The following is a 22,872-nucleotide window of genomic DNA, read 5'->3' on the forward strand; positions in this document are numbered from 1 at the left end:
GTCCCTTGCACTAGTCATTATTCAAATTTAAATGACTTAATATTGACACACCCCCCCCCTCGCCAACCCTTAAATCCCCTCATATCTCCCTCTTCAGGAACTAATGGGTAATTGATAGGGTTAGGGTTAGAGGTTTTGTTTATGGGTTGTGTTTTGTTTACTTTGTTTGATGAATTTTTCATTGCACACTTTGCTTTGTAAGCTTCTTACCTGTATAACTTAAAGTTTCTTCAAAACTTGCCTGGGTGGGCATCACGCCACTGTGGAAATAAAAACAATTTAGTAATTCAGTTATAAATAACAATATTGCGATACTCCCCATTAACACTAAGGAGGGACAGGTGTGATGAAACAAAAATTACAGATCCTGAAAATAGTTCTAGACAAAAAAACTTGCTGAAGTTGGAGGGGGTAAAAATACTGAATTTAAAGAATCACCATGAGAAAAATGTTTGGTTTTATTTATTGTTTGTTAAGTATGGGCTTTGCTTAACCTTTAAAGACACTGTACACGATTTGTAATTGTCAAAGACCAGTGTTATCACTTGATGTATCCCATCACAAGCATACAATAACAAGCCTATGAAAATTAAGGCTCAATTGGTCATCGGAGTTGCCAAAAAAATGATGAAAGAAAAAACACCCTTGTTGGACGAATTTGTGTGCTTTCAGCTAGGAATAAAAGACTTCTAGCTAGAAGTCTTTTAATATTTTAGTAAAATTACCTCTTTCTCAAAAACTACATTAATTCAGAGGGAGTCGTTTCCCACAATGTTTTATACTAACAACAGCTCTCCAATGCTTGTTACCAAGGCAGTTTTTAAGTTAATATTTGTTTTGAGTAATTACCAAACGTGTACTTTTCCCTTTAAAAGAAACTTGGGAAAGGATTTCAATGTGTCTTTACTGTAGAATGGTTAACTAGTTGAACGTCCCAACCCTGGTTATAGCGAGTGTTATTCAGTGTTTGATATTTTTCTACCACAATAAACAAGATGAGAAAAGAGGAAATCAGCTGAAATTCTGCATGCCTAAATTCAGGAATTTAGTTTTCAGTTTCGCGTGCACATACCTACGATCTATTGGCATGCTGTGATCAGGCCTTCCACTCATGGTCACTTGAAATGACAGAAGAAGAAAACAAATAATTTACAGACATTGAACACTGTTGATGAGATACTGAACAGAAAAACTACAAATTGACAATCTGGCTAAAAGAGCTGCAGGTTTTCTGTTCAAGATCCCAAATCAAATTGCTGCCCAGCTTGGCATTCCACCGAGGGATCGTGCATGAATAAGTCTTTCTCAGAACTTATCCTGGAATAGCTACAAATCGGCAACAGTCCTGTATTGGTCACCAAAAAGCAGTGCTCGGAAACCAGTTTACCCTTTCATTAAATAAGCTTAGCTAATTTATGTTATAGTCTGTAACTTTGTGTTTCTTTTCGGCATAATTTGATTTTTTGATAGTCATTATTTATACCATGCCACTATTGCAATTGCCAATCTCCTTCATTCTTATTTAAATTTTATGTTGGTTTAAAGTTTTTTATATTTCCCTTGAAAATGTATGTAATCTTGATGTTTTTTACCTTGTAAATTCAATTGTAATTTAGCCTTTGGCTAAACTGGGAAACTTTAGACTATCTGCCAATCACCAAGAGAGGGCGCTCTTCACCAGGTAATGTCAACAACTTAGGAATAGGAAAAGCATGAGTGACGGTCACTGACAGCAAATACCTTGTGTTTTGCGTGTTATTGATTTTGTATTTTAGATTTAGCCAAACTGTATTTTGTTTTTCATAACACATTGCCAGCATAAACCAAACTGTTTTGGAACAGGATAACAAGCGGTGTGCATGAGTTTTGGGGAGTGTTTCTTCTAGGGCAATTAGCAAAAATTCCAAAATGCTGACCTACCAAAACTTGAGAAGAAATCTGAAGTTAAGTTGTATGACAATGTATCTGATTTAATTTCAAGAGGCTGAGAGACTTCTAAATATTTTTTGAGTATTTTTGAATTTTTGGCGTTTACCATTGTTTGCTATAGGAGTTGTGCACCCTTACATGGTAAGTCTGCTGCCCTCTAGTGGCAGAGCTTTCAAAAAGTCTCCCATTGAATTGAATTGAACAACCAGTCCAAACCTAGCTTTCCAGGATCTTCTCTTGATCAGGTATTCGGGCAAAAAAGATAACTAATCTAGAGGAATCAACTTACAGTCTTCCAAGCTGTCTTTGCTCATGTCCACCTTCTTCTTGTTCATACTGGAGTGGATGCCTTGGACCTAGGGTTTAGAAATCAACAAAACAAAAACCAAATTACACTAAATGCAGTTACATGTAATTATCATGAATGAATAGACAACATTTACATTTTGGTTTTTAAAATTTTAAACAAGAATTAAGACAAACAATATTCAAACATTCTCACCTTTTGTGAAGATGCTTTTTGAGCCTTTTCCGTCTTTTCATCATTGTCTTTGAGTGGAGTTGATTGCTTCTTGGGCTTCAGCCATTTGTTTTCTGTTGGAGGAATATTTGAATTATTATGATTGAATGGTTTTGCAGGAATTCCCATGGTCAAAGAAAAACAACCTAAATGTACTATCAACCAGGCCTAGAGGTAATGGGGCAATTGCTGCTATGCCCTTGGGCAATGCCTTGGTATTGATACTGCACAGAGTAAACAAGGGCAATTGCCTCCATGCCCCTGGACATTGCTTCAGTATGCTTCAGAGAGGTATAATGGGGCAGTTGCCTCCATGTTCCTGGGCATTGCCTTGGTGCTAGTTCTTGACAGAGGCATCAGATGTGATTGCCTCCATGCCCCTGGACATTGCCTTGGTGTTGATACTAACCAGAGGCAATGGAGCAATTGCCTTCATGCTCCTGAGCATAGAGGCAACAGGGGCAATTGCTTCCATGGTGCCGATGCTTAACGAAGACACTCGGGCAGTTGCCTTTATATGCCCCTTGGCATTGCTTTGGTGCTGATACTTCAGATGCAACAAGGGCAATTGCATCCAAGTCCCTGCACATTGCCCCAATGCTAAGAAATTGCATGCCAGAGTCAAACATGATTTGTCTGCTAACTGAGTAATGAAAGTAGATCAATCTTGGGAAAGGAACAGTATTCCTGGTTTAGATGGATCCTCCTGCCTACCTGCTGCTGGTTTTCCCTTGGCCTTCTCCCTCTTGGAGGCATCTTCATCTTCATCAGCCTCGTTGTCCTGCATCCACCATGGCTGAGATTCCTTCTTCTTCCGCTGCTCCTCCTGCTTGGTCTTGGCAAAATACTTATTGAGTCTGTCTGAGTCTACTGAGTCGTCTGAAAAAGACTGCAAGCAAAGCAAACAAAAGCAGCTTGAGTGTGGGGTAGAAGTTCAAAGAATTTTGCATTGACTGTTTTAGACTATATAAAAACAATTTTCATAATCGTTTCGATTATGTTTTGTTTGCTTTTATATGAGTATGGACTTTGAGTTATGAGTACAAGTACCTTTAAAATGGTATTTGAGTGTGAGTAAGCTTGAGTACTTTGGGGTCAACTTGCATAACCAATATACAAAATAAATAAAAAATAAGGAGAGAAAATGCCTTGGTGCCCTTACATACCTCCTTCAAAAACTGTTCAAACTCGTCATCCATTTGCCGTTGGGAGAACTTGGTAGCTTTTGCCATCATCTGAAGTCAACGTCACACTTCACTTTGTTACTTCAAGTAGGTAGTGCAGAATTGTTGTTTGGGCAGTCTAGAACTAAATTATGCAGATGGAAAAAAAGTTAGCTGTAAAGTATGGGAAGTTGTATCTTTAAGGCACGGTTACAAGAATATTAAGTCACTCAACCTCAAGTATTTATCCCACGGGTATCACAAAAGGAGAATAAATGTGCAGATTTATTACTTACGTGCCATACTGATGAAATTTTGAAAGATAGATAGGACTAGAAACTATCGTGAAATGAACCAGGCCTGATAATTCAGGAAGCTAACCTACATGTAGGCAATTGCTTTGAATGCCCCTGGTCAACCCATCAGCACATAATGTGCATTGCCTCTCACTGATTTTTGTTATATAAGGCTAATTAGATAGTAGCCCGACTTCTCCTTTGTAGTTCAGTTGCTGGTAGAGCGACATGGTGTTAACCAGGAGGTCGCAGCCACGATCCCCCCAAACAAGAAGGAGAAAAACAACAGTGAGTACCGGGGTAGAAAATGGTATTTTTGACAATGTTTTTTAATTTCACTCAACAAAAAGGAAATGCAAGCATTATGCATTAATATATATTGAGTAGGTTGGGGAAAGCTTTAGGTGTACAGTACACAGGAAACTTCAGTTCTTGCTGGCTAACGGTTGTAAAACTTTCACCCATCAACGCTGATTTGAAAAACGTATAGCGTTAAAAAGGCCCTAAATATGAGACCCCTATTAGGCTCACAGGGGAGCCTTATAGTTTCTTATAGAAGTAGAAATCCTGCAGCTCCTTTCAAACTTTCTATGTCAACAAATAGAAATTATTTTTAGCCTAGTCATTTTCCCTAGAAGGGATATTGTTACACTTTAGGCTAGGCAAACTTTGAATGATGCTTCATAGTTTTGTAAAGTTGCTATTTCCATTTCCAAACCAACCAAGAACTTAAGTCTTAAGAAGCAAGAAAATAAGTATTTTCACTTTCAGTTTCACTTTCATTTCAGGTTGAAGAAGTACCTGGTAGCTTAAATTTTATTTTGAAGTAATTTATTATTAAAGGATTTGGGTACTTGTTCAAAATGTCCATAGATTTACATTAAACTTACAGGGTTTGAAGATAATGATAGTGGAAAGCTTCCCTTCAAATCTTACTTACTGAGGTGCTGTAGTTTTTGAGAAATGAGTAAAACAATGTCATGAAAATCCGTTTGTAAATTATTAAAATAATACTCATTTCCCAAAAACTACAGCACCTCAGCACGAAGTCGTAGTATTTTCAGGGGAGCTTTCTACTATCTTCAAACTGTTTAAGTTTAGTGTAAATCTGTGGACATTGTGTATTTTGTCCTACAAAAGTTACATAGACCTTTTAAGATGAGTCCAACCCCCCCCCCCCCCCACCACCTCCAAGACAAGTCCACACTACTCTCACATGCAGCTTTGTGCCAAAAATCCATAATTATACTGATACAGACACGGCCCGCACTGTATGTCCGGAAAATGGACCAATTAAAAGTTCACTCGAAACTCCAGTTACAATTTCAAATTTTAAGCTCTGATCATTGGAATCTTACTCTTTCATAGTACCACCACGATCTCTGAAAGCTGTAGTAATTGCAATCAACAAAATACTTATAGCAAAAAGCAAGCAAAAAAGCAAATTAAACTTACCGCTAGATGATCGAATGAAAGGTCAATCAAGAATGTAAACATAATTTTGACAGTAACTAGCGCCCTCTCTAGTTTAAGATGGTGAACAAGTTGACTGGCTTCCACAAGAGGGCGCTATAAAGCAAAATCGTCATTACGGTACAACGGCTGTTTTATAAATACAAACCAGCACTTATCAAACAGCCGTATAAATAGTGTGGGAAATAAACATTGCACTGTTGCAGAATGGAGTTAATTTACACTAGCGGGATGCCGCGCTTCGCGCGGCACCCCGCTAGGATATAAAAATCCTTTACACAAATATTTCGAAATGTGGGTGAGGGTGTTATACGCCTCTCTCAATATTTATGCATGGCGTCATAATTCTAACCCAAAATGAAGCTATTTCGCACGTCCACCACTACTTGCAGTGGCTGTACCCACCTCGTGTCACGTACCTTATGCATCTAGAAACTATAAGGCTCCCCCGTGAGCCTTATAGGGGTCTAATAAGTTGGGCCTCCCTAACGTTACACGTTTTTCAAATCAGCGTTGATAGGTGAAACTGACCGTTAGCCAGCAATAACTAAAGTTTCTTTTGTACTACACTACCAAAACTTTCTCCACACACTCAATATACATTCATAATGCTTGATTTCCTTTTTAAAAATTTCGTCAAAAATGACATTTCTACGTCCCACGATACATAGCGTTGCTACAGCACTATAAGTAAAGCGAGTTTTTGGAACATGCTGTGTGCCACAAATCTAATTTATCTACTGTTTTTTTTTCTTTTTTTTCGGGGGGGGGGGGGCGGGGGCGGTAAGAGCGTAGGCCTCTTTTTAGTTTATTCTCATCTGAATTGGTCTTGTAAACTTTCTGGTCAATAGGCTGCATGTATAACGGGAGCACTTAACGTGAACGTCAAAAAAGTGTTTTGCAGGCAGAGATGCCAAGTCCAGAGGCCAGCTATGTGTGAGATTTTTCAAAGCTCAACCCCCATCCCCCCGGAAAAAAAATTGCCAGTTTAAGAAGGCCTTTTTAAATCGCCGCCCAACTTTTTTTTTTTATCAATAAATAAAACAATGTGAATGTGGACAAAAGGTGTTTCAAAATGCATCAAAAACCTCCTCAGAATAATTAAAACTCACTTGAGGTACACAGGAGATGTTGATGGTTAATGTGGAGGTTCGATTGTGTCAGATTATATCCTTCCAAACTTGAAAAAAATAGACTAAAAATGATGTCCAAAATCAATCGCTCACTTCTTCTGCCTGTTGTGTCTTCGCTAGTGGAGCGCATTTCAACGAATTTGCTAAAAGAATCGGAACAAACTTGTGCGCAATAAGCGTTTTGCGCTCTGCCGAATTTGAGCTGAACCTACTGGATGAGCAAAAGCGTGCGCAATCTGCATATTTGCGCTCTGTTTGTACAAATTTTGTACAAAAAATGTCGTTAATTTTTTTCCCCGATCTCGCCCCGATAATGGTTGATGTGCGTGTGAGCGTGAGACAGAGCCCAAATGCGTGAGTCTCACTCCTAATGCGTGAGACTTGGGAGGTCTGGTTTTTTTCTATTTTTTTATTGTCACTTTGGGCTTATTGCATCTCGCGAAATTTGAACGACAAACGACACAATTTCTGACCGCGTTCATGTTCACGCTGCTCTAGGAACAAACCTCCATACATCCCATATCTCTGGAACCGAATATCGTACAAACTAAATAAAAACGATAAACTCGTCCCCACTCCATTTTCTCTAACTTATTTCACTTTCAGAAAGCATGTCAAGTCATGTTTAAGGTTTGTTACGTCCAGTTTGGGTCAATAGACAAACTCCTAAAAATGTACCCCATTCAGCCGCACGAGGTCTCTTTTGTTAATATTATCTCCATGAGTAACCAACCCGACGGGCCGATGGCTAAATTAGGCTTCAAAATGGATTTGGCAAAATGTACATTCTGAGACCTGACCGACACACTGCTCTAACCAATTTTGTGAATGGACTTATTCAAAAGGAAACTTAATGTCGTTTTGCTTAACAACTTTGACCAAATGCAAAGCAAAGTTCTTTTTTTACAGCTTCAAAACATGCCTTTGACGTACGTGTATAAGTTTCACCATAGAGTAAGGAATGGTTTCACAATTCTACCTCCATGGTTAAACTCTGAAACTGCAACATTATACCTCCATGAACAGACCGTATTCTAAAACGTAATTCATGTACCCATTTGAGTTTACTGGCAAAAGGTCCAAGGTCGCCACCCACTGTCAATCTAAAGTGGTCCCACGGCGACCTTCTTCACCAAGCAACAGGTGGCCTGTCTCAAACCAGACAACACACCACTCACAATACACTGACCAGAATGGCTCTTTGTGTAAGGCCCCCCCCCCCCTCCAACCCCAAAATGTTATTAATTGTAAAGTTCCCTTAGACACCTTCCAACCTATAGCCGGCCCTACCCAATGTTTCCAAATTATTAAGCTTCCGTTTGATCCCAACCTTGTTCATCATGATAATTCTCACGCCGTTTGGAAGTGAATGCTTTTTTATAAATATTATCCATTTAATCTTTTCAACAAATGAGTCACCCGCAGAAGGATTTCTAGGAAGTCTGATAACAACGTCGACCAGTGGTTGACACATGGTCGCCTGCGAAACATCAATCTACGGTACTTCATCCATTCAATGCAAATTCGGTCAAATTCGTGAGATTGTTTCGGGTTTGTCCTGGCACCCAGCCTCTTCGACCCTTTCGACCCTGCGCGACAATGAATGAACCAATCCGGAGAACCATGCTTAGTACAACACGAAAGTAACCTGACCAAAAAGGGCGGATCGAATGGCGGGTGGGCGGTCAAGGGGCAATGAATGAACCAATCCGGAGCACCATCTGCGAAACACTGTCCAATGAGTCACCTGTCAGAAAGATTTCTAGGAAGTCTGGTAACAACATCGACCAGTGGTTGACGCACGGTCGCCGCCCAAACTTCCTCCAATCACATGACTTGTAAGTGCGAGTTTGGATCCGGGTTTTGCAGACTTGCAACCCGACGTCTGAAACCACACAAACGTATTGAATTCCACACAAACAACCGTGTTGGATTCCACAAGGATGCCATACCACTGGACCTTCTAATTTTCAATCCAAGATGGCGCAGGTTACGCTTTTAATAGTATAGATGTTGGGTACGTGCATAATCACCCGTTATATTCTAGACTTGTAGACTATGATCAGCAAATTGTAAGTTACGGACACTGTGTGGTTGATCTTTATTCTTAGATGGCTGCTAAAGCTGTTTGACAATATTTTGTTCTTTAAAAATTACTCAATAATTATTATTCTGATTTTATCACTCAGTCACTCCCGATTTGCGAGTGTTTTCACTACGCACACACAACACATGGCATGCACTTTTTTGTACAAACGTCACTCCTACTGCAACAAACTCCTCATAGTATGATAAGGAGTTTGTTGCAGTATTCGACAGATACAGACACACATAATTAAACATCCATGGTTAAACACGAACTGCAGAATAGTTCTTGATATATACTTTTTGGTTTTAACCCATACACCGATTCTTTACCATTTACCCCGATGCAAGTTTAACATCTCTTAGTCTTAGTCTTGAATGTTCTTTATTCATGTTACTTATTAGTTGACTCATTGATTGATCGCTGGCAGTGTTCTTGAAATCCTGAATAACCCAGTCCCAGATTACTCCTAGAACTATTTCGGTTTCGTCCGGCTATCGTCTCCCGTTACGGGAGACGATAGCCGGACGAAACCGAAATAGTTCTAGGAGTAGTCCCAGATATGATCAATGATTGATGGAAAATATATATTTTATTATTTTATTGAACACCTTAAATATAAAAAGCTACAAACAACCTGGGGTCGATTTCACAAAGAGTTAGGACTAGTCTTATCTCGAGTTAGGACCAGTTACTCGTCCTAACTTAGGACTATCCATGCAATTTGTATCTCCTAGGACTAGTCCTAAGTTCCTAACTCTTTGTGAAATCGACCCCTGGATTACTAAAACAAAATTTATCTTATCTTGTTAGTTTTTTACAACAAATTCAACTTTCTTACCTATTGGAAGTGTTCATTCATAAAGGGGATTGTCCATTTCAACATTTGCATTTCTAATTTCTAAAGCCACATATACAATGTATCACTAGTGTGGCTATTCATAATCAGTGACTCCATTCTTTAGCTGCATAGATGAAGACAGGCACTGCTGTCGATTTTTACCAAACTCTTCCAAACTTAGGATTATTCTTCTATGTCCTAGTTAGGACGGGTTAACCCATCCTAAGTCGAGATAGGATTAATCCTAGCATTTCGTACAATCGGCTGTTGGTACCTCACGAACCCAGTGGTTTCATTCATGCATGGCTTGATTTCTACATGCAAGGATGTAAAGCCAAGCAAGGTCAAATCTGGCATGATACTAAGCACAGAAAAGTAGTGCTTAACAGAAACACAGGTTACCGGCCAAAATTTTAAGTTTTCATTGTTGTGACTGGTGCCCCAACTCAATTCTTGCTTAGCAAAGATATTTGTCAAGCAGTCTTTTCTGCATAAAAGCATTATAAAATTGGGCCCTGGTCATTGACAATTACCAAACGTGTCCAGCAGTCCAGGGGTCATTTTCACAAAGAGTTTAGGACAAGTCCTAGGAAATATTAAAAACTTGAGGCTAGTCCTAAGCAAGGACAAGTAACTCGTCTTAACTCGAGATAAGACTAGTAAACTCTTTGTGAAATCCACCCCATGATACTCAACCTTGATTGATGCTGTGTGTGATTGAAATAATATCTCCATTTGTTATTAGGCCACTAACTACAGCAGTCCAAATGCTTAACAGCTTCTTAAGACTCTGCACCCGGCAGGCTCCCGGTCCGAGGTTCAACACCACTCGCTCCCTGGTCATCCGAGGCTTCATGGGGGGTCAGGCTACAAATGGAGAGGAGGGGCGGAGTTTCACACCTCGGAGGGCGGTACTGTATGTACCAGGTAGTGATGAGCGCAAGCTAGCTAAGCTGGCTGGGTTGACAGTCGACTGTGCGGTAATGGATTGTGAAGATGGTGTAGCGGGTAATAGGAAAGTATGTGAGACTTTGACAGTCCATCTCAATTATCATGCCCCTCCCTCCCTTGTCTCCCCCTCGACCCCCACCCATTACAAAACAAGATCTTAAAACTCCTCCAAACAAACAAAAACCCCAATTAATAGTGTCTTCTTATACGGGATGTGATAGGCTGTTACAAAAAAACTGAACTGTGAGCGCGAAGCTTGCTTACACATCTTTGGTGTGAAAAGCACAACTTTGCAATCTGTGGCATTCAAAATGGTTTTATCATCATTGTTTTGTTTTAATTCGTTGCTAAATGTTGAGAAGAAAAAAACAGTTTTTTTTTCAAACAGAGAACTAACATCCCTGTTATGATAAAAGTTCAATTAAAGTACAATTTGTCTGAGCAATTTGTTTCTGACAGTTATTGAAAGACTTAAATTTGAGTTGCACAAAGAAAAATGACTTGAGTTGGATTTAATTTGAACCTAAGGAATCCAGATCAATGTGCTGGCACTCTACTATCTAGTTATTTTTTTTTTTTCAAATAAATATCAATTTTGTTGTTGACTCTTTGAGATATGTATGTTTGTGTGGATTGTCTTTAGATTTGTTCTTTTTAATATTGACAGTGATGGAAAAGTAGAAAGTTTACAAGATCTCTTGATCTGACTAAGCATGTCACTGCAATAAAATAATACAAAGTCAAAACTTTTGAGTCGAACAAATTCGCAGGCAACTTAATTGTTTCACCCACAGGATGTTGCCAGGCAGACAATCCGAAAAACACTAGATTCATTACATCTACCGACCGTGGGAGACATAGCAGTCCGTATCAACGCTGTAGACAGTGGTCTCGCTGGGGAGGACTTGGATGAAATATTGAAGGCAGAGAGGCTACCAGACACCTTGATGTTACCCAAGGTGGAATCGGTTCAACATATACAATGGGTACGTCAATTATTCTCTCCAGAGCCCAACAATTTTCTGCTAAGCAAATCTGCTTAACAATTTCCTGCTAAGCAACAATTAGCAGGATACGTCACAAAAAGTACATGTGACATGGTAGTTTGGCTGTATAACCTTGTTCTGGTAAGCAGAATTTACTTTTGCTTAGCTTTGTTTGTGCTTTAAAGGCAGTGGACACTATTGGTAATTACTCAAAATAATTATTAGCGTAAAACCTTTCTTGATGACGAGTAATGGGGAGAGGTTGATGGTATAAAACATTGTGAGAAATGGCTCCCTCTGAAGTGCCATAGTTTTCGAGAAAGAAGTAATTTCCCACGAATTTGATTTCGAGACCTCAAGTTTAGAACTTGAGGTCTTGAAATCAACTATCTAAAAGCACACAACTTCGTGTGGCAAGGGTGTTTTTTTCTTTCATTATTATCTCGCAACTTCGATGACCGATTGAGCTCAAATTTTCACTGGTTTGTTATTTTATGTATATGTTGAGATACACCAAATGAGAAGACTGGTCTTTGACAATTACCAATAGTGTCCACTGTCTTTAACACTGTAAAGTGCTCTGGGCCCAATATGGGGCTCAATTTCCATAGAAAAAAAATTGTGATTTCCAGGTGTGGAGATGTTGATGTCTAGGTCTAGTAACTTACATGTACATGTACACATGTAGATCTTGAATAGTCTTTCAATTAAATTCTAGCTGACAGAGAAGCTTCAACACAACTTTGCCACAAAACCACCACCAAACCCTTTGAAACTTGTCATTTTCGTGGAGAGTGCTATGGGTCTACTGCGACTTGCTAATATATGCGAAGAGGGTCAGAGGTTATCACAGACTGCTCCATTCACGTTAGAAGGGGTGGTGTTTGGGTCGGATGACTTTTGTGCAGACATAGGTAAGATGATTTTGTCTCCCAAAGGAGAAGTTTTTAAGGTGCTTGTAAAAGTTGTTTCTTTACCTTCCTCTTGGAGGAAGGTAAAGTATGGCATTGTTTTTGGTGATTTTAAACTAATGCAAGTATAATTTTTTTTTTCTGAGCCTAATATGGGGCTCAATTTCCATAGAGCTAATGAAACAGAAAATATTGCTTTCCAATTTAATTAAAAGCTTGTTGAAAACAAAACAGGTTTCAAAATGATTTGACCTTGTGTGGGGAATAGGCAGTAGAATACGTGACATGCTTAAATTTCTAACTTGAAGCCCCTTTTTTTTTACAAAATATTTTTCCAGATTAGTTTTTTTCTTCACAAAACTCATATTTGAAAACTAAATGCCTGAACGTCTTTTGCAAGCCTACAATCAGAGCAGAAAAAATGGCATGCCTGAATTATGCAGAAGAAGTTTTAAAAACAGGTATATGATTAACTTGTGTACATTTATATATCTTGAATCTTGTTTAGGTGCAACCAGAACACCAGAAGCAACTGAATTATTGTATGCTCGACAGAAAGTCATCACCATTGCTAAAGCATATCGCCTTCAAGCCATCGATTTAGTTCATATTGACTTTAAAGGTACATTAAAACCTGGGACTAGTTTCATAGTGCTGCTTAAAGCAGAAAATATTACTTAACAAATTCCTGCTTAACAAATTCCTGCTTAGTAGATATGAGCAGGTTACCAGCCACCAATGGCACATGTGTCATGGTGTTTTGGCTGATAATCTTATTCTGGTAAGCATTATTTGGTGGTGCTTACGTAGGTACCTTTTATGTCCTTATAATTAGCTCTATGAAATGCTTAAAAGCAGCTCTATGACATTTGGTCCTGTACTCCCTTAGGGCAACTTGCATACAGATGACCTTAATATTTCAATATTCTCCTCTCCTATGCCATTCCAAACCAAACATGTTTGAACTAGGATTGGAATGCCTGACGAATTACAAACAATTGTTTAAATGTTTTTGGGTGAAAAATGTTTATATTACTTCTTTAAAGACAGTGGACACTATTGGTAATTGTCAAAGACCTGTCTTCTCACTTAGTGTATATCAACATACGTATGCATAAAACAACAAACCTGTGAAAATTTGAGCTTGATTGGTCGTCGGAGATGCGAGATAACTATGAAAGAAAAAGCACCCTTGTCACGAGAAGTTGTGTGCTTTTAGATGCTTGATTTCGAGACCTCAAATTCTGAAATTGAGGTCACGAAATCAAATCCGTGGAAAATTACTTCTTTCTTGAAAAGTACGTCACTTCAGGGGGAGCCGTTTCTCACAATGGTTTATACTATCAACCTCTCCCCATTACTCGTTACCAAGTAAGGTTTTATGCTGATAATTATTTTGGGTAATTACCAATAGTGTCCACTGCCTTTAAGGGAGTCCTTCCTCAAAAATAAATAGTTTACACTACTAACAACTGCAGTGCTTTTACCTTGTCATTTTTTATGGCAACTCATTTTCAGAGTATTTACCAATGATTTAGTGTATTATGTTCTATATTGGATGTATACCTGCAACAAGAATAAATCGCAATAACTTTGAAATTTCCTCTTTGAGTGGAAATTGAAAATAACTTTTTCGACTTTTATTTGTTCAGATTTAGAGTCACTGGAGAAGCAGTCATTAGAAGGTGCCCGTATGGGATTTACAGGTGAGACTTGAAGCCAGTCTAATTGAATTGTTACAAAACAATTGTATTGAGTAATAATGCAGGCATGTTTATTGTAATCCTCAATAAAAGACATGTCTTTTCTACAAAAATGGTTGCAGCATGATCATGTACTACTGTTCTACGTGTATTGACAATATTTTAAAGCTTTTTCTTTTGACGTTTACAGGAAAGCAAGTTATTCACCCGACTCAAATTCCAGTTGTACAGAAAGCATTCAGCCCCTCCCCAGAAAAAATGGAATGGGCCAAAGCTCTCATAGAAGCTTTTGAGGACCATCAACATTCTGGGAAGGTACGTATACACAAGGACAATCCCACTTTTTTGTGTAGGGTTTCCAAATTACATTTATCTTCAGCTAAAAGATTCAAAATCATCAGATATTTGTCAAATCTTCCAGATTTTATTTTTTTATTTTTTATTTTTGTTTTCCCCCCTCATAGGGAGCGTTTACATTTCGTGATAGCATGATTGATATGCCTCTTGTCCTGCAAGCGAGAAACATTTTGAGAATGGCTACAATGACAGCAGAGAAATCGTGAAGGAGCTCTGTGACAGAACTATCAAGTCTTAGAACCAAAATGGAAGCTGATGTTGGAACCAATCTTGAAGGTAAACATTGGAACCATGCTTTGAACCCTTGGAACCGTGTTGGACACAAACCCTAGAACCAATCTTGGACACAAATGTTAGAGGCATGCTTGGACACGAACCTTGGAACCGTGTTGGACACAAACCCTAGAACCAATCTTGGACACAAATGTTAGAGGCATGCTTGGACACAAACCTTGGAACCGTGTTGGACACAAACCCTAGAACCAATCTTGGACACAAATGTTAGAGGCATGCTTGGACACGAACCTTGGAACCGTGTTGGACACAAACCCTAGAACCAATCTTGGACACAAATGTTAGAGGCATGCTTGGACACGAACCTTGGAACCGTGTTGGACACAAACCCTAGAACCAATCTTGGACACAAATGTTAGAGGCATGCTTGGACACGAACCTTGGAACCGTGTTGGACACAAACCCTAGAACCAATCTTGGACACAAATGTTAGAGGCGTGCTTGGACACGAACCTTGGAACCGTGTTGGACACAAACCCTAGAACCAATCTTGGACACAAATGTTAGAGGCATGCTTGGACACGAACCTTGGAACCGTGTTGGACACAAACCCTAGAACCAATCTTGGACACAAATGTTAGAGGCATGCTTGGACACGAACCTTGGAATCGTGCTTAGACACAATCGATGGAACCATACTTTGACGCAAACCCTGGAACCACGCTTGAACTCAAACTTTGGAACTATAATTGGACGCAAACCTTGGAACCGGACTGGACACAAACCCTAGAACCATGCTTGGCCACAAACCTTGGAACCATGCTTGAACACAAACCTTGGGGGGGTGGGGTGTCTGTAAACTGTGACTCACTGCAATTTATTTCAAAAGGGGGCTCGAGGGTAAATTTAAGTTTTATGCGGCACTCATTTTTTCAAAAGATAAGAGTCCTATGGGTTTGTACATTAAAAATAATAATAATAATAACCGTATTTATAACGCGCCTTTTGCCAAAGGATACAAAGCGCCAGGTAATTATTACTGCAAGGAGTGGGGCGAATTTTTGAGATATAAGACCTAATCCTTAAGCACTATGTAATGGTTTACAAGGTGCTATGGCGCAATATGCTGCCAATCCATTCCAAATTACATTTTGATTAAATGTAATCAAAATTCTGGAGTGAACTTAAAACATGTCAGTACACGAATTTTGTGAATGTGACATCATTGTCTGATTTTGGATGTTGACACTTGAAGGGTATCAAGCACTGGCATTTTAACCTTAAAGGACTCTATCTATTAGAAAATGAGTGGAATACTAATCTGAATTTGTTCATGGAGCCTCGCAGTAAAGTATGGTATTTAATCTCCTCATACAAAAAGTTGTACACATCCCTGGCTAAGTTATGGGGTATGTCCCATGATGTGAAAGTAAAACAAGAAAGTATTTCATTTTCACAGGACTCGGAAAAAGTACCGAGTATACAGTGCTTAACACCAATCCTTGTAATACTGTTTATATCCCTGATGTAAATTTACGATTTATTAAACATAAAATTATACAAATCTGCTTTTTCATTTGAGTCCGAGTGCCTTGGATCAGCTAGGTAGAAGAGTGTCTCCATTTTGGATTCTTGTGATGACCGCTTGACCCTCGGCTCCAAGATGACTTAATACACTGCAGTATGCTTGCCTGGATACAAAAGATAATCAGGATTGTTACTGTCGCATCTCGCTAGAAAAAGGTCTCTGGGACTGGCCAAATTGCCTCTTTTTAAAGCCATTATACACTTTTGGTACAGAAAAAAAAAAAAAGTTCACAGATTTACAAATAATTTACAGGGTTTACAGAAGGTAATGGTGAAAGACTATTCCATGAAATGCTTTACTTTTTGAGAAAACATTAAAACAATATAATAGCGAGAATTACGGATTTATTTTAAACACATGTCATGACACGGCGAAATGTGCGGAAACAAGAGTGGGTTTTCCCGTTATTTTCTCCCGACTCCGATGACCAATTGAGCCTAAATTTTCACAGGTTTGTTATTTTATATATAAGTTGTGATACACGAAGTGTGGGACTTGGACAATACTGTTTACCAAAAGTGTATAATGGCTTTAAAAAGGAAAGTTGTTATGTACAGTAATAGGACAGCAAAACAAACAAACACAATCAGATATGATGTTGAATGGACCAATGAGAACTCGACTCTTTCGTCACGAATACATGTACATGTATGAGGTATAGTGTAAACTTGGGCAATACCACGATATTATCGAATATCGCGATATTAGTTTGGAAACGATTTCGATATCGGAACGATTTGGTTTTAATCGAAATATTGATATATCGCGATTCGATCAAGTATCGCAATATCGTGATGTATTTCCTAGCTGAGACATCTTGCACCCCATAGGTTAGGAGTAAAACCAGAAGAATAGGTCATTAGAACACCTCTCTTATGCTATGACTGTCTCTCCTACAACTTTCACTGGGAGTTTGAAGACTGATGATATCAAATTTAATTAATCGCGATTATATCTAATATCGCGATATATTGTCGGCGATATATCGTGAATAAAATAAATCGATATCGCCCAAGCTTAGTATAGTGATAGGGGATATTCACCTGAGAGTCTTGTCAGTTCCGACCCCTCTCCAGTGCTCACACTCTAAAACTAGCTTCGAACAGTCACCGATGAATGCTGTAACAAGCTGCGGATGAAGCACAGCCACTGTCTCCAGGCTGTGTAGAGTTGAGGCTTGATGAATCCTGAGATGCCGGGAGAGGAAGCTCCGAAGGATGCTCAACAGCTCGGACCTGTTTGGTGCGAAAATAATAATAATAAAACAGAATTGGCATTCCTCAAAGCGCTTAACAGCAAAATGAAAAGCATTTTGAGAAAACAAAAACTTATAGGCCTAAATTCCCCAATTAAATCCCAAAATAAATAATTATAAAATTAGGCTAGACCAGCTGTTACCTACACGTATATTAAATGAAACCAATACTACAAACAACTAAAGGATCTGAAAAATTACTCTTTACACTAAAAAGTTAAAATTACAGGTGAAACCATCACATCTATTAAATTGTTGCAGTTAGAACACATGGGGTTCGCCCAAGGTTTCTAGTCTGATTGACAGCATACTGCATCTTGTAAACCAATGGTGCTATAAAGGAATAGGTCTTGAAAAGTAGCTCCTTATTACCTTGCAGAGACAAAATAATGAGCGCTTTGAAACATTCCTCGGCCGTGTCATGGCCGAGCGGTTAAGAGCACCGGATTCAAGCACTGGTGTTTGATCAGCAGGGTGTGGGTTCGGATCCCGGTCGCGACACTTGCTACATAAAATTGGGGAGGTAGTGCTTTCTGCTCTACCGGCCAGGCTTCGAATTGATGATACCCAAGCCTACATCCGTATGGACTGTGAAGGGGTAACCCTGTTTCAGCCCTAGGAGTAGGTGGCAACGGCCTCTGGAAAAAAAATAATTGTAGCCCACACCTTGAAGTGTCCTTCAGGCCTTGTGTGTCAGGCGACTTGCATAAAAAAATTTTTAAAAAATAAAAAATAAAGTGCTGTATGAGAGCCTGTTATTATTATTATTAAATTAGGTCAGCCAAAAAGATAACCAGAGGAAGCCTTGTTGATAAGCTAGCGATACTCACTGTAAATTAGGAGGTGTATCCTTCTTGCATGCATCCATCATGGCGGCTAGTAGAGACGACATGGTTTTCTTGACGGATGCCACATCACAAAGAAGAAGATACTCTAGTACTGTGGCTAGTAACACCACAGCATCTCTATAAAAAAAACAGCACCAACAGACGATGTTAGAATTTCCGAGGATACAGTGGAAACACCATTTTATGTTGAACAAAGAAATATTGACCAAAGCAGGATTGAAACCTGCGCCCTCCAGATTTAAGTGCTGCCACTCTACCAACTGAGGTACCTAGCCCTCGTGTTTTTCAGTCTCCATATTGTGTCTCTCTATTAAAACAAATTAATCAAAAAACTTTGTTGACATCTATGGTAAACATGGCAACTAACACTTGATGTGTTTGATAATTGCACTCCAGTAAGGGCAAAAACACTGGCACAAAAAAAGCGATAGCAGTCTACAGTCCAGGCCTGATACTTCATGGAGGCAACGAAGGCGATTGCCTCCGTGTCCCCTGGTGCCCTTGAAATGCTCCAGTACAAATTTCATCATAGGGTGCCCTATACCAAGAAGAAAACGCCTTGGTGCCCTTGCCCTTTCAAAAGCGAAGCATACAGCCCTGACACACTATACCTGTACTTGACCCTAACCACTACAGCTAACGTTAACAGCCATGGAACCAACATTAGGGAGCCATGGAACCAACATCAACAGCCATGGAACATTTAGAGCTTACATATAATAGATGTTAAGTTTGGGTTCGAATCCCACCTGAGTAATATGTCTGTGATATTTTTTCACAGGACTCGGGGAAAGTACTGAGTATACAGTGCTAACACATCGGTGTATGGGTAAAAAATCTTTTTTTAATATTCTTTATCCCCAATGCAAATTTAACATCTATTATATCGTTGCGGTACACGTTGCCAAAACATAGGATTCGAACTGCCTCTAGCTACCGGGCAATGTCTGTAGTCTAGTTGGTAAGACACTGCTCTAGAATTGCAAGGGTTGTGGGTTCGAATCCCACCCGAGTAATATGCCTGTGATATTTTTTCACAGGACTCGGGAAAGTACTGAGTATACAGTGCTAACACACATAGGTGTATGGGTAAAAAAAAAAAAAATTAATAGAGCTTACCTGACGACCTGCTGTGGATTGTAAGTACGTCTGATGAGTTCTTGTAGGAAGGCCATGGTGTAAGGTAAATGACTAGGAGGCTGCTGGCCGTGGTAGGCAAGATAGTGCTGCCGTATTACCTTCAGTACTAAGCCTCTCAGCATACTGCACAGAAAAGCGAAGGCAGTGAATTAGGAATGGTTTCAGAGTAAAGTCGTGTCCAAAACGGCAACCTCGGCTACAGCTACGGCTAGATCAGAGCATCTGCCAGTGTTGAAGAAAAGGCAGAAGCAGGGTACAACTCTTTGTGAAATCCGCCCCAGGGGTAACAATGTTTGAAGCGCAATGATCACTCTTTGGTATTGAGCTGTTGACCCTATTCACCCTGACGTCATCATCAGAATAATCTTGGATTCGCAATTTTGGTGGTCAATGTCAACGTACGTTATTCAGTGAAGTGCGCATTTTAGGCGAGACAGCGTTTACACGTAACCTTATTGACCACCAAAAATGGTGAGCGTGGCACAGTTGCAGCGTGTGACGTGCGTGCAAGCGGTGAATTCAAGAGTTTATAGTATTATTAGTAGTATAGAGAAGTAGTAGTAGTAGTATTAGAAGAAGTAGAAGATTTGAATGAATTGACATGAACAAGTAAAATCTGTTGATACCTGATTTGTGGATGGAGCTGCCTGGAGCAAGATTTATGCAATGATACCTGTGGGTACATGGAGGAACAAAAAAGTACCCTGTGTTAAAGCCATTATACACTTTCGGAACAGAAAAATATATAAAAGTTCACAGATTTACAAATAACTTACAGGGTTTACAGAAGGTAATGGTAAATGACTTCTCCTGAAATATTATTCAATGAAATGCTTTGCTTTTTGAGAAAACATTAAAACAATATCAATGCTCGATAACGAGAATTACGGATTTATTTTAAACACATGTCATGACACGGTGAAACATGCGGAAACAAGGGTGGGTTTTCCCGTTATTTTCTCCTGACTCCGATGACCGATTGAGCCTAAATTTTCACAGGTTTGTTATTTTATATATAAGTTGTGATACACCAAGTGTGGGCCTTGGACAACACTGTTTATCGAAAGTGTCCACTGGCTTTAAGGGCTAAGGCATTGATATTTGTGAAGGGGTTTTTATCTTTGTGAATATTAAGAGTGATGCATGTATTTTTGTTTTAACTTGTTTAACAGAGATTTAACAGAAAGTGTTTCAAAAAGCAAGATTTTGTCAAAGGAAAATCCATAAATTAAATTCAGATGATCTTCCTGTACTTGTGCAAATTCAACATGAACAAACAAAATAAACAAAATAAATATAAAAACATCTTTGCTTGGGATTCTGAGAAGTAAAGAGTTGACATTACCATAATAGGGTGATTTGCCGTTGAGACTGCCGAGGATGGACCGGCCATTAACGAAGAAGCTTTCTGCTGTAATTAATAAAAATTTAAGATACATCACGTATATGTACAACTGATTTTAAAAGCCATGTAATATAGGACTAAAACTGGACTCTATACCAGCAGATATTGATGTGGTCCAGCACCCAGTCATATAACAGAAACAGACATTGGCTCTAGTTTGTAAGCATGATATTAATGGAGACGTGTAAAAGGGTAGGAACACAACCAATACTTATTTTTTAGGGGCCAAAGAATCAGAAAACAAGATTGAGTAAGAAGATTTATTATTCCTGAGATTAGTGTGTGGTGGGGTGGGGGGGGGGGGCATTATGGGTTTGAATCCGTTCCGAGTTTGCCATGGTTAAAAATGCAAGTGTGGAAAATGTTATTCCTAAATTTCCAGTCTAAACTTTCCAGGAAATTTGTCTTAAATGCGAAAGGAACTTATTCTGATATTACTGAATCTACACCAAGGAAAAATTACAATGAATATCGGATCACATACATAATACCTACACATAATGCAGGTATTTTTCAACAACAATTCTCTCTCAACCCCTGAAATTCTAGGAAATATCAATGCATGAAACCTTCCATTTCATACCCATGCAAACTCACCCCTTGGAATCGTAGGAAATACTGCTGCACCAACTCATGTAGCTTGCGTTGGATGAAGTCATCTCGCTGCAAATCAAGACTAGCCAGTCCCTCCATAAACTGAAACCAAAATAACGTGCTGTGATAAAATAAAATGTTGGGCCAGGATCTGGGCACCGGGTGTCCGAACAGTCATGTGTTTGAGCTTTTATAATCTTTGAGTCTAAGTCTTAACAACACTGGTAAGTGTTATTTGGGTCAAGTGTGAATCTAAGTCTTGAGACACAAAGGTTTAAGTCACTTCAGTATAAAAGTAAGCCTCTTTATTTCATTAAATCTCCAATGGGCCGACCGGTCGCTAGCAGTTTAATGTTGTGACCTTAAATATGTTTAAGATAATTGACATTTTACTCTTGAGTCTTGATGAACCAAATCTGAGTCTCAAGTCCGAGTCGGTTGACAATCTTGACTGAAGTCCGAGTTTGAGTTGTGGATCATCTTGAATCATGTCTGAGTCATTGACAATCTTGACTGAAGTCCGAGTTTGAGTTGTGGATCATCTTGAATCATGTCTGAGTCATTGACAATCTTGACTGAAGTCCGAGTTTGAGTTGTGGATCATCTTGAATCATGTCTGAGTCATTGACAATCTTGACTGAAGTCCAAGTTTGAGTTGTGGATCATCTTGAATCATGTCTGAGTCATTGACAATCTTGACTGAAGTCCGAGTTTGAGTTGTGGATCATCTTGAATCATGTCTGAGTCATTGACAATCTTGACTGAAGTCCGAGTTTGAGTTGTGGATCATCTTGAATCATGTCTGAGTCATTGACAATCTTGACTGAAGTCCGAGTTTGAGTTGTGGATCATCTTGAATCATGTCTGAGTCATTGACAATCTTGACTGAAGTCCGAGTTTGAGTTGTGGATCATCTTGAATCATGTCTGAGTCATTGACAATCTTGACTGAAGTCCAAGTTTGAGTTGTGGATCATCTTGAATCATGTCTGAGTCATTGACAATCTTGACTGAAGTCTGAGTTTGAGTTGTGGATCATCTTGAATCATGTCTGAGTCATTGACAATCTTGACTGAAGTCCGAGTTTGAGTTGTGGATCATCTTGAATCATGTCTGAGTCATTGACAATCTTGACTGAAGTCCAAGTTTGAGTAATGAACCATCTTGAATCATGTCCAAGTCATTGACCTTCTTGAGTCCGAGTCATTGACCATCTGGACACAAGTCCAAGTAATCAAAAATGTAAAACCTCATATTGTCCACAGCAAGATAAATTATGATCTACAATGTCAATCAGGGTAGTTTATGTCACAATGTAGAGTAATGCTCATAATGTCTTTAAAGGGAAGGTACACATTTGGTAATTACTTAACCGTGTTAACTTAAAAACTGATTTGGTAACGCGCATTGGAGAGCTGTTGATAGCATAACAAATTGTGGGAAACGACTCCCTCTGAAGT

At 39.1% G+C, this 22,872-nt stretch overlaps 3 protein-coding genes across 6 annotated transcripts in view; 1 reads left to right on the plus strand and 2 right to left on the minus strand.

The window, feature by feature from the left end:
• The window catches only part of LOC139946748 (centrosomal protein of 162 kDa-like), a 44,320-nt gene extending 38,912 nt beyond the window's left edge, over positions 1-5,408 (minus strand). Inside the window, exons 1-7 of the mRNA XM_071944418.1 lie at positions 5,364-5,408; positions 3,616-3,757; positions 3,164-3,338; positions 2,432-2,523; positions 2,219-2,285; positions 1,073-1,118; positions 211-260 (exon numbers count right to left, since the gene is read on the minus strand). Of these exons, the coding sequence (XP_071800519.1) occupies positions 211-260; positions 1,073-1,118; positions 2,219-2,285; positions 2,432-2,523; positions 3,164-3,338; positions 3,616-3,684 (499 nt within the window). The 5' untranslated portion in view covers positions 3,685-3,757; positions 5,364-5,408. The remainder of the gene's footprint in view (positions 1-210; positions 261-1,072; positions 1,119-2,218; positions 2,286-2,431; positions 2,524-3,163; positions 3,339-3,615; positions 3,758-5,363) is intronic.
• Positions 1-16,120, plus strand: part of LOC139946751 (citramalyl-CoA lyase, mitochondrial-like) — a 41,001-nt gene extending 24,881 nt beyond the window's left edge. The window contains exons 1-8 of one of the 4 annotated variants that reach the window (XM_071944422.1): positions 7,783-8,586; positions 10,187-10,460; positions 11,187-11,378; positions 12,097-12,292; positions 12,798-12,911; positions 13,942-13,995; positions 14,183-14,307; positions 14,457-16,113. In XM_071944422.1, the coding sequence (XP_071800523.1) occupies positions 8,573-8,586; positions 10,187-10,460; positions 11,187-11,378; positions 12,097-12,292; positions 12,798-12,911; positions 13,942-13,995; positions 14,183-14,307; positions 14,457-14,555 (1,068 nt within the window). In that variant the 5' untranslated portion in view covers positions 7,783-8,572 and the 3' untranslated portion in view covers positions 14,556-16,113. Of the gene's footprint in view, positions 1-7,777; positions 8,587-10,186; positions 10,461-11,186; positions 11,379-12,096; positions 12,293-12,797; positions 12,912-13,941; positions 13,996-14,182 lie in introns of those variants that run through there. The other 3 variants (XM_071944423.1, XM_071944421.1, XM_071944420.1) reach the window with 3 other exon arrangements.
• Positions 16,121-16,136: 16 nt separating this feature from the next.
• LOC139946749 (protein MMS22-like) overlaps positions 16,137-22,872 on the minus strand; it is a 51,824-nt gene continuing 45,088 nt past the window's right edge. Inside the window, exons 28-34 of the mRNA XM_071944419.1 lie at positions 21,417-21,515; positions 20,760-20,825; positions 20,041-20,087; positions 19,394-19,537; positions 18,257-18,391; positions 17,215-17,406; positions 16,137-16,274 (exon numbers count right to left, since the gene is read on the minus strand). Coding sequence (XP_071800520.1) covers positions 16,181-16,274; positions 17,215-17,406; positions 18,257-18,391; positions 19,394-19,537; positions 20,041-20,087; positions 20,760-20,825; positions 21,417-21,515 — 777 coding nt within the window. The 3' untranslated portion in view covers positions 16,137-16,180. The remainder of the gene's footprint in view (positions 16,275-17,214; positions 17,407-18,256; positions 18,392-19,393; positions 19,538-20,040; positions 20,088-20,759; positions 20,826-21,416; positions 21,516-22,872) is intronic.

Source organism: Asterias amurensis, chromosome 14 (genome assembly GCF_032118995.1).
Source record: "Asterias amurensis chromosome 14, ASM3211899v1".
NCBI lineage: Eukaryota > Metazoa > Echinodermata > Asteroidea > Forcipulatida > Asteriidae > Asterias > Asterias amurensis.